Source organism: Palaemon carinicauda, chromosome 1 (genome assembly GCF_036898095.1).
Source record: "Palaemon carinicauda isolate YSFRI2023 chromosome 1, ASM3689809v2, whole genome shotgun sequence".
NCBI lineage: Eukaryota > Metazoa > Arthropoda > Malacostraca > Decapoda > Palaemonidae > Palaemon > Palaemon carinicauda.
The window spans coordinates 225497891-225510073 of NC_090725.1; the positions used below are offsets into that span (position 1 = coordinate 225497891).

At 44.6% G+C, this 12183-nt stretch overlaps 1 protein-coding gene across 2 annotated transcripts in view; it reads left to right on the top strand.

Annotated features, from left to right (window-relative positions):
* Window positions 1–12183, top strand: part of LOC137654031 (phosphatidylinositol 4,5-bisphosphate 5-phosphatase A-like) — a 211973-nt gene that overhangs the window by 139181 nt on the left and 60609 nt on the right. For both annotated transcript variants that reach the window (XM_068387673.1, XM_068387668.1), the window contains exon 6: window positions 6524–6748. In XM_068387673.1, the coding sequence (XP_068243774.1) occupies window positions 6524–6748 (225 nt within the window). The remainder of the gene's footprint in view (window positions 1–6523; window positions 6749–12183) is intronic.

Sequence of the window (12183 nt, forward strand, 5' to 3'; positions counted from 1 at the left end):
GAATTTCTACTTCTCTACCCCTAGGGGTAAAAGCTCTTTTAGTTGGAGTTCCTTGATAGAGGAATCTCCCTATAGTTAATACTGAGGGGAGGTAACAGCATTTGCTTGCAGGGGGTACACAAGTATGTGTCTCCTACTATCCCTTTATAGCTTACTATCCTAAGCTATTCTGTTAAAAGATTACTTTTGCATGTTGATTATCAGTGAGATAATCCATTATATACTCATTCGGTTTTCCTTTACATACTCATTCGGTTTTCCTTTCTTTACAGGAGGAACACCAGATGACTTGTGCTGCAGTCTTCTGCAAGGCCAAGAGTAAGTATTTTTACGGTCATAATACTTGCAGGTTTCATGCCCCCTGCAATATTATTTCCGAATCCCTACATTATTGGAACCCGCAGGTTTGCAATATATGTCAGACATTAATGTCCGAAGGTTTCGAGAATCCCACGTCTATAGAGACTTTGGATACAGCTCAATACAAATTACGCAACGGGGTGAGAGGCTTCCAGAAAATCTCTCCGGGACCTTACATACCTAATGATAGGATGTGTAAGCTACTATTTCCGAAGGCAAGTAAGGAAATAGTGGTGCCTCAGGCACCAATTACATCCCCCGACGGCCAGATACCCTTTTTTGAAGGAGGGCAGGAAGCGCCCGGGGGTAGAAGGGGGAAAATGTCTTGTCGGAATTGCCTCCGCCTATGCCGGCTCTAGAGCCATTGACGTCGACATCTTCGTCTTTTACCCCTCTATTAGATAGAATGGAACAATTATGTGCCCAAGTGAATAATCTAATAGAGAGCTTTCGTAAACAAAACGAAAAGCAGGAAGTAAAATGCAAGATGGAGCCTCGCAAAGCTTCTCTTGTCGCTTCCCAAGGGTCATTCAAACGACCCATGGATCAAGAACTACCGACATGCTCCAAAACCAATCCCTGGAGGTTTGCGGAGCTGATGCCGATTTTAAATGGCAAACTCTACAACTCGGAAAAGATGTGTGCTGTTCCTTTGGACAAAATCCAATTTTGGCCAAGCTTTGATGCTTTCCCTAATTGTTTTGTTTGACTGAGGTATGAACCAAAGTCAAGAAAAGGAACGGAATCGAAGGAGGTCATGATTCTCGACCATGATAAGGCACAGGCTTCTCCTGTCAAGTAGCCTGAGAAAGGTGGGTTACTCAGAGTCGAAGGTATTCTCACTGGATAACAGGCACCCTTCCTTTCTTGCTCCTGCTTCAATTTCATTCCCCTTTATGGGGAAGGCATTTAAATCTGTTGCCAAGGCAGTGGAGGCGGGTAGGCCATGTCCTGCACTCGAGGAGAAGGACTGGAAGGAAGTCCATTTAACTTTCTCAGTAGGAAGATTAGATGCGGATGTCGCCAGTCGACAATTCAGTGAATGTCTCCCTAAACTATCCGAGTTTCTCTTTTATAATGAACAAGAGACAAAGGAGAGACTTGCAGCCTCCCTTTCCCTACAAAACTACATAGAGTTGTGTTCAACCTATCAAAATATCCCAGACATGTTCATGGTCCTAATCAAAATGCATATGGCTGCCTTAGTGAAGGACCTTTACGCCTTTATGAAGGCTAGGAGAGCATGTAGAGTTTGTGTTCGCTGCTGCAACAGTGAAACACTAAACAAGTAAGCTAATATCTTCCAACATCTGGGGTAAAGACCTCTTCCCAGTCAAGGTAGTTAAGAAAGTGATTAAGAGCGCCACCATGGAGAACATAAATCTTCTCCAAAAGTGGGGCATCCTTTCAAAGAGAAAATCTTCCATGGTTGTGGGTCCCCAACCTAAAAAGAAGACGGGAAAAGCTGGAAATACCCGGGCTGTTCAACAACATCCCACAGTTCCAGTGTCCACGGTGCCACAGGCATGTGGTCAGTCAAAAGTTTAAACCTACTGATTATTCGAAGCATGAAGATGCTTCTGGTAGGAGGGAGGTTCCTTCAGGATCGTTGGACCTTCGATCCTTGGGTCTAAGGCCTAATCAAGATGGGACTGTGATGGGAAACAGAAATGTCTCCACCATCATTTCCTTACCCTCTCCTACAATCCAAAACCCTCCTGGAGGAGTATACCTGACAGCTCTAGAGCATACAGGTGGTGAGGAAACTACAGACCATCGAGTTCCAGGGAAGGCTGTTTTGTGCTCACGAGAAGGACTCAAGCAATCTCGGAGTCATTCTGAACTTGTCGCCACTCAACAAGTTCATACAAGTTCGTAGTCTTGTCAGACCTGAAAGGTGTCCTTTGGCAACTTCTAGTCAATCACCCCCTCCCCTCCTATGTAGGATTCAAGTTACAGATAGTAACGTACATCCTAGGAAAGATACGTGTCGGACTAGACACAGTCCTAAATATATTCATAGGATTGGCAGACTTAGTCACATAAAAACCAATCCTAGAAATGGTTCAGGCAACAATGTACCTGTACGAGAGGCTGGGGTGGGCAGCACCCGAAGTGGCTGGTCTATGTGCATCCAAGGAAATGACCCGGTCCCCGGGACATCGTGGATGCAAGATAAGCTTCTAGAAGTCTCGATTCTCTCCAGCTCAAAGGTTTCAATGGCTGAAAAACCATTGAAGCTTGTGGTCACTGCAACTCTCCTTTCCCTTGGGAATATAAAAGGAGATCGCAAGGTCGGTCAAGAGACTCAGATAATCAGTCAGATTTCCAAGACGCTAACAGGGAGAAGCTCTGAACTCTCCCCAGTTTGCAATAGTGACAGACCTAGTGCGAAGAGCACAGCGGAAAGATGCGTCAAGAGCCTGGAGAAAATACGCATCAACGCTTGAAGAGATCTAAAAAGACCGATATCGGTCCCTCTTTAATCGCTTCTCTAACAAAAATCAAAGCCTGAAAGTCCCAAGACTATGCTGGTCCTGTCATGAGTGGGGAAGCTCTCTCCACACAGATCAGACTTCCTACGACTGATCTGGGACACCGAAGCGATAATGAGACGTCGCAACCGACAAAGCTAAGGAACGTCTCATACAGTCTAGGTGAAGTTAACCATCCCTTTCTTAAAGGGATGGCACCTGTCAGCAGTTCATATACAATTGATCCACAATGTGACAGTGGATGCTCTGTTTCGGTTCAAGCCGATAGAGTTGGAATGGTCCATGGACGCAGACCTATTCCCTCCCAGATGGGAACAAGTCCCGGAACTGCAGATCGACCTCTTCATCACGAGCGTCTTCAAGAAACTACCTCGATATGTAGCCCCATACGAGGATCCTCTAGTGGAGTTTATAGACGGCATGTCTCTAGTATGGAAGGGATGGACTCAGGTATTCCCGTTCATCCCATCTAATCACCTGGTGAAGGTCTTCAACAGGCTGAGATACTTCCAAGGGGAAGTAGCTCTATTGGCTCCCAAGTAGCCCAAGAGCAATGTGTCCTCCTTAATGAAGGAACTGAAGCTGAGGCTGGCCCTAGTTCTGAACCTAGGTCTATTTCAGAAGGTTCAGAAATTAATTGTCTTCGTTTTATCACAGAGAACCCGAACCCTTCATTTCATGATTTTCTTGCCCTAGTGGTTAGAAAAAGATTTGGGATCTCAGAAGGCAATTTAGAATTCTTAGAAGAATACAAGTCTAAGTCAACTAGAAGACAATATGAGTCCTCTTGGAAAAAGTGGATTGCGTTCGTGAAAGCAAAAGGACCGAAATAAATTTCAATGAACTTCTGTCAGTCCTTCTTTGTCCACCTTCATAATCAAGGTCTGGCGGCCAACACGATAACTAAGTGCAAGTCAGCCTTAACTAGACCTCTTCTATATGCCTTTCAAGTGGATCTTGCGAATGAAATCTTTAACAAGATTCCGAAGGCATGTGCAAGGCTTAGACCTGCAGCACCACCAAAACCCATCTCTTGGTCTTTGGACAAGGTTCTACATTATGCCTCATCGGTGAACAATGAAGATTGTTCCCTTAAGGATCTAATCCAAAAGGTTATCTTTCTGTTCGCTATAGCCTCTCGGGCTAGAGTTAGTGAAATAGTGGCCCTATCTAGAGATGAGGGCCACATTCAGTTCACAGAAGCGGGAGAACTGAATCTTTTCCCTGATCCAACCTTTCTTGCTAAGAACGAGCTACCCACTAAGAGGTGGGGTCCATGGAGAATCTGCCCTCTGAAGGAAGATGTCTCTCTGTGTCCAGTAGAGTGTCTAAAGGTTTATCTTCGTAGAACTTCAGACTTCAGGGGAGGACAGCTCTTTAAAGGAGAAACCTCTGGATCAAACTTATCCCTGAAACAACTGAGGGCGAAGCTCACCCACTTTATTCGTAGAGCGGATCCTGACCGTACTCCTGCAGGTCATGATCCGAGAAAAATTGCTTCATCACTTAATTTTTTTCAGTATATGGACTTCGAGCGTCTTCGCTCATATACCAGATGGAAATCATCCAGAGTGTTCTACAAACGCTATGCTAAGCAGGTCCATGAACTGAAGCATTATGTGGTGGCGGCAGGTAGTGTTTTAAAACCTGCCGTTTAATTCTGCGATGAACAGTTAATTGACTGGGACTGTCAATTAAAGGGAGAAGGGGTTATCACTCTTAGGGTGACCTCCTTTAAATGAGTGTTACCATGGTGACACTAATTCTGTTCAAAATCCCAGGTGTGGAATTATACAGATAGCACTAGTGCCGTGTGTATGTAGTACACTGTCAATAGAATGTAACCGGTACAGAGATCATGAAGAGAAATTTTATTATAAAAAATTTTCTTCAATCTGAGAGTGGCACTCATCATTTCTTTCCCTTTCAAGAAAGAAATATAGTCTCTGTATTCGTTACGTGTATAATTCCATTGTCATACTACATTCGTTTTACTGGTTAACTCATTTAGTCATTTATTAGTAATAAATATCCACAGAATGTAACCGGTACAGAGATCATGAAGAGAAATTTTATTATAAAAATTTGTCTTCAATCTGGGAGTGGCACTCATCATTTCTTTCCCTTTCAAGAAAGAAATATAGTCTCTGTATTCGTTACGTGTATAATTCCATTGTCATACTACATTCGTTTTACTGGTTAACTCATTTAGTCATTTATTAGGAATAAATGTCTATTAGAATGTATTGCGTCTGAATTCGCCCGACAATTGCATGTATAAAATGCCAGAGTTCTTTGACTTGCTAAAGTAAGTATTCTACATATAGTTGTATGCTCACAAACAATAGATATAAGAGACACTGATATTGATTCGGCAATATACACAAACTATGAGACTGTTTGTATATTCAATGTATACTTATGTTTGTTCATACAATATATGTTAACCTTGAGACCCCTTTTCTACTGTCTAGAACGACTCTTCCCTGTAGGGGGCAGGAAGCACTAACACTGTTTATGATTAGTGATGATGACGGATAACGGTGACGTCATTTGTCTCAATTGGTCCACATGACCATAGAAATGTTGTCCCAAGGTTAAGGCACTGATGAAAATCCACAGATACACTAATACTCTGGTATACTTCCATCAGGACGACATGGCTTGAGCCCAAAAAACGGATTTTGTAGGGAAGTGAAAAATCTATTTTTGGGTGAGATGGCCATGTTGTCCTGATGGACCCACCCATCTTTTTTAAAAAGAAAAGATCTTCGCAGTATCCCTCCCGAAGTACTGTATCTGTAGCACCATGCTCAATGCTACACGGAATGTCCGCCATCTTGGAGATGGCGCTGTTGACATACTCAATAGTAGTACAAGAAAGGGGGTAACCTTGATGCGGCTCCCCTTCTATTCTGCCACACCCGCCTCGAAGCGTAAATGCTATTAGGGGTGCAGATTGCTATGTGGCGTGTCAAGAATACGTACTCTGATATTATATGATATCCTTGAGAGAAAATTTAAGGATATTCGCACCAGGAGTTAGAATTCTGGATACCTAAAGGTAAAATTCTCTGGGAATATCACTGTAGTACATATATCCCTTAGGAAGCTACAAGGAATTTCCATCAGGACGACATGGCCATCTCCCCCAAAAATAGATTTTTCGCTTCGCTTCAAAATCCATTTATTGTGGTAGAAAATTACAGATGTTTGTATTTGAAATAAGCAGAATTTTGATAAAACTGATGTTTTATCTAACTGTATCCAGTAATAATGATTGTAGTATTCACGTATTAATATCATATTAAGAAATAGAAACAGCAAATATTAATCTTTTCAATTGTTAATATAAGTTAATCGACATTACAGTCCATGCTTTCCAATCAGCTGCTTAAGGCAACCTAGTGAATTATCTTTTTTATTTCTGGAAAGAAACAACAATTAATTGAACTATCATTTTTATTTTAGCATACTTAGGTAAATAGTTTTATTTGAAAGAAAGACTTTTCAAATAAAATTATTAATTTAGTCAGAACAGTGATTAAAAACATTTTTTAACTGTGTAGATTTGCAAATTTACTCTATGACATTTACTGTATTTACAGGACCATAATACTTGGGTAGCATTGTTCTGCTTGTCTTTACAATTTTTTTCTCTATTCCAGTTATGTATTCTGGGTTGGTGACTTGAACTTCAGACTTGATAGCAGTTTAACTAGTGAGATAATTTCTAAACGAGTAGCGGATGGTGAGTTGGATAAACTATATGAAATGGATGAGTTGCATAAGGCTCAAAAGAATGGAGAGGCTTTCTCAATGCTAAAGGAAGGAGCCATAACTTTCCCACCAACTTACAAGTATCAAGAAGGAAGTTCAGCTTATGATTTATCGTAAGTTTGCCTGGAATTGTAAAGAAAAACATCACCTCTCATGAGCTGTCTACTCTAGCCATTTTTATCAAAGTTTCCAATTAAAATCCTTTCTTTTTCACGCAAAGGTATGCATCCTTTTAAGAAGATCTGTTCAACTAATCAATCTATTTTTTAACATTACTATGTTTCCATACCAAAAATGAACCAACAAAACATGTATTGCTATTCGAAGGGATGCTAATGATATGCATAAAAATAAAGCAATTATTAACATAGGTTGGGTTCTTCTCTGCTTTGTGAGTCAATTTCACCATTTTCTTTGCTCTATCAAATTATTTCACATCATTGGTTTCTAGTATGCACGTTAATGTACTAAAGGTCTATGATTTCTTTACTTTCTTTACTTTGATCCTTCGTACTTCTCAAGCTAGCCATAGGATCTTATTCTTATTCTGATTATTCACATCTGCGAGTCACTTTGCTAATATTCTCGAAGCACAAGCTGTTTGACCGTAAAATACAATACAGAAAGTTTTCTCTCTTACCTGGCCAGCACCTGATCTCCTTCATGGTGTGGGGGGGAGGTGTTGATCTTGTGCCTGTCAGCCTTATTTCTATTTATTCATGTAAAAATTTTTATTGTTAGTAGCCTTTAGGGCAAGATTTCTCAGCACTTTTTTAAATCTAGTGTGTTCTCCAGCCTTATTTTAACCTTTACTATATCTAACTTTGTCCAGTGCAAGGTCAAAGTCAGTAATTTTTATTGTTTTGGGTGTATTTTATCAACGTAAAGTTTGACAGACTTGAGTTTTAGCCTATTTTAATACCTTCTTATTTTTTTTTGAGCATATAGGTCTACAATATTTGACATCTGTGCAGTTAAGAGACACCTCAATTATGCACTTTCTATTCTCTGAATTCTTGACTACAAACAAAATGTGTTAATGTTGATAAACTAATGAAGGAAGCAAGGGTTTAGGCCTCTGGCATATTCATGGAAAACCTTGTACTTTTACGAATAGAACTTACCTGGCAGTTATATATATATATAGCTATAGTCTGTCGTCCGGCAGATTTTTCAAAACTCGCCGCAACCGCCGAGTGGTGGTTGTCCAGTTAGGTGGTTAACAACCCTTACAGGGTGGAACTTGGAATCATTCCCGTTTTCTGTTCCTCAGATCATCTCTGCCGGTTGGACTGACAACATTGTTGCTGGTCCGCCATCGGGTTTTTCACTCGCTTTCCCTGTGTCGCTGTATTAGACTAATTATTGATGACGTATACTGACCTGTGGATTGGCAATCGCTTTTGTGATTTATTCTTTTGATTGTTCTTTGAATACGATGTCTGATAATCATTTTCGAGTGTGTGTGAATGAGGAATGCAAGGTGAGGTTACCGAAAGCTTCGGTGGAGCCTCACACTGTTTGTTTGGGGTGCAGGGGCTTTGAGTGTGCCCTGGATAAAAGGTGTAAAGAATGTGATGTTTTGGATGAAAAGAAATGGTTGGAAATGAAACGCTGTGTGCGTAAATTAGAATTGGATAAAGTCAGGAGGGCTTCTAAATCTAACTCTGTTAGTGATGTTAGCCTAGACATTTCTTTTGACCCCTCAATTCCTAGATCTTCTGTAGAAGTTGAACCTTCTCCTGAGGTAGTAGCCCCTGCTCCTTCTACAGGAACGGTGACTACTGTGGTTGACCCTCAGTTTGCCAGGATGGCGGCTGAGATGAAGGATCTTAAGGACCAGTTGTTCCGTAACTGGAATACAAACCACGCTATTTGAAGTGGATAATTACTTTCGGCGTAGCTGAAAGGACGAGCCATTAAAATTTAACGAGGGTTTACTACCCCACCGCTAGTTAGCAGGGGGTAGGGAGGGTAGTTAGCTACCCTCCCCCCTCACACACCTGAGTTGTAAGCTCACTTTGCTAACGGCTCAGGTGCTAGTCGGACGTGTCCGCTGTCACCCTCGTCTACACGACAGCCATTAATCATTGCTTTTGCTTTTTCTTTTCTAGAGTGTTGTGAAGTTGGCTTCTACAATGCGAAAGTGCCCTGGTTTACCTGACCGCCCTTGTGGGACCTTCATGTCTTCAATCGACACGGATCCACACACCTTATGCCCTTATTGTAGGGGTCAACGGTGTGAGGGTGATAACGTATGTATTGAATGTAGGGAGTGGCCTACCTCCAGTGGGAGAGGTTTTCCCGGCGCCGGAAGAAGTCCAAACGGGATATTTCTCCTTCAAAGGTTTATTTGAAGAAGGAAAATCCTAAGGACTCTTCTTCCGTAGCCCAAACCTCCTCTGAAGCTCCCACTCGGGCGGCTTCTCGCGAGAGGCCGTCGAGTGGTAGCGTAGGCGGTACTGTTGTCCGATCTTGGGGTTTGGGAGAGAGAGTTGCCTCCCATAGCGAGGCAGCTCCTCCTCCTCCCCCGGGGGAGGATTTAATTATTTCTCCTGATGTTAATAATGATGATCTTTTGCAGCTTTGGGCTTCCTTGGGGCTTCAGGGTTCGCCCTCCAAGGAAGCCCTGTTTGACATGATCAGGTTGGGAGCAGCTGTCAAACAGTCACCGGCGGTAGCAGAGGTTGACCCTCTGTCTATTGTCGAGGCTGTTGTGGCAGAGGCTTCCAATGAGAGTGTTGTAGCTGAAGGCTTAGCTCCACCCTCCGAACATCCTTCGAGGGAGGAACTAAGCCCAACGGTCTCTCCTGCGGGTGATTCTCCCCCCAGGGGGAGTTCACTGACAGAGACTCCTCTTCGGAGGACTACCGATGGTTTGCCTGCTGCTCCCAGAGGACGTATCCGACGTAAGGCTCGCCTTCCTCTTCGTCACCGAGGTCTTCCTTCTCCTCACAAGGGTGTTAGGAGGCGCCTCTTCGGATCTTCATCCTCGCAGTCCCCCGCAGTGGAACCTCGTCCTTCAGCTACCGTTCCTGCTACTTCCTTGGACCTGGACCTCTCCGCAGATCGTTCGCGATCTCCTACGCCTGCCAGACCTGCTGACCTGCCCTCACCTTTCCTGGCTGCTGACGTGCTGTGGGCGCCCACCCATCCCGTTTTCTAAAGGGCTCCGGTCCCTTCGGGGCAAAAGGGGCTTTCACACATTGTGTGCAAGTCCCTTAAGCGCTAGGTTTCCCCTGTGCGCCAACGTTCGCCTGCGCGCCAGCGCACTACTGCGTGCAAGCGCCCTCCGGTTGCAGTCTCATCTCGCCAGCACACTCCTGCACGCCCACGATCTCCTGTTCGCCCTGCAGTTCCAGAGACTACACGCCCACGATCTCCTGTTCGCCCTGCAGTTCCAGAGACTACACGCCCACGATCTCCTGTTCGCCCTGCAGTTCCAGAGACTACACGCCCACGATCTCCTGTTCGCCCTGCAGTTCCAGAGACTACGCGCCCACGATCTCCTGCTCGCCAACGGACCTCTGCGCGCCCTCGGCCTGATGCACGCCATGGACACCCTCAGTCTCCTGCTCGTCAGCGTTCTCCTGCTTGTCAGCGCTCTCCTGATCGTCAGCGATCTCCTGTGCGCCAGCGCTCTCCTGATGGCCAGCGCTCTCCTGATGGCCAGCGCTCTCCTGCTTTTCAGCGCTCTCCTGCTTTTCAGCGCTCTCCTACTTGCCAACGCTTGCCTGCTCGTCATCGCTCTCCTGCTCGCCCTCGATCTTCGGATCAGGGCTCCAAAGGGAAGTCTTCATCATCCCCTGCTCGCCAGCGCTCTCCTCCACGATCGCCGACGCGCCATCGGACCTCGCCTGCTCGCCATCCCTCGCCTACGCGCCATCGCCCGCAGTCTCCATCGCGCGCCCACACGCCCACTACCAGAACTTCTGTTCCTGATGAGCGCCCTCCTGCGCGCCCACGCGCTAGGGATAGTCCCCCTGCACGCACGCTCCCTACGGCTTCGCCCTTCAGGATCCTGTGGCTGCACTCCATCTGAGGTCTCTGGAATGCGCACCAACACGCCAACGCGCCCCTTCACCTACGCGCCCTGTCGCCTGCGCGCCCACGAGCTCCTTCTCCTGCGCGCCATCGTTCGCCCACGCGCCAACGCGCGCCCTTTCCTACGCGCCAACGCGCGCCCTTTCCTACCCGCCAACGCGCGCCCTTTCCTACGCGCCAACGCGCACCCTCGCCTACGCGCCATCGCTCGCTTGTGCGCCATCACTCGCCAGCGCGCCTGCTTGCCATCGCTCGCCTGCCCGCTACTCACAAGACGTGACACACAGAAACATGGAGACGTTCTCTATTGGCCCTGTGGTGGCTGCACAACAAGTGGTTTAAATACCTCAAGCTCCTTGATGACCAAGTAGCAGATAGCCGAGGGCAAAGGTTGCCTGAGATTAGTCTGGATGAATGTTAGGAAGCCGAGGGCAAAGGTTACCTGAGATTAGTCTGAATGAATGTTAGGAATGACTGGCTTCCCTTCTTTCATCTTCCCCTCCCTTGGGGAATAGCACCTATGGTCCTCTGCAACCTGGCATTGCCTATCTGCAGGTAAAACCATTTTCTTTGTGTAACCTGGTATAGAAGTAGTACTAGTTGCATCCCCATACCTCCTGCCTGTGTGGGATTGGTAGTGTTTATGGTTGATTCAATATACTCCTATGTTCTGAGAATTCTTACCTAGATTAGTCACATTGCAAGTATCACACAATCACAAGGATAGCTCAGGCCGCTTACGGTGCGTTGCATGGAAGTTAGCGAGATGCCATGATTTCTCCCTGTTACATGTACGAGCTGAACACATATGGGAAAACCTTGGGTCAAAAGCCAAGCCAGTTGTTTCGGACTCCCACCCTCCTAATGGGTGATTCATCCCTATAAAGAATGAAAGGATTCGTATTTAGTCTCGGAACAAATGGTAAATTTGAAAGTAATTTGTATTTTTTCCTAATGATACAAACCTGAAGTTCTTATACAAATTGGCCCGCCATCACCTGTCCCCTGATAAGTCCTGCCTACTATCAAAAGTGACAAGACATCACCGGTGTATGTGTGAGCTGGGTAGCTGGCTACCCCCCTACCACCGCTAACTAGTGGTGCGTTAGTTACACTAAGCTAAAAGTCTTATGGCAAACCTTCCAGCTTTGCCCAAAATATATACCTATAAAGAGCTTCAGGTTTGTATCGTTAGGAAAAATACAAATTACTTTCAAATTTGTCATTTTTAACCTATAAGATTTTTTAAGCTAAATTGCTAAATAAAGTACTTTAGGATATGTATATTAATTAGACATTAAATTGTTGAAAAACAATTGTTATACATTTTTGATAATAAGAAAATATAGGCCCTGCCAATTAGGTACTATAGATTTTTAATTGAAAATATACTCATTGCATTAGGTGCACCCTTAGCAATAAATTCTGCAAGTAAACTCTGTTAAGACTCTTGTCTTGAGATATGCTAATGGTTCTCATGAATATTTAATAAGAGAAACATCAA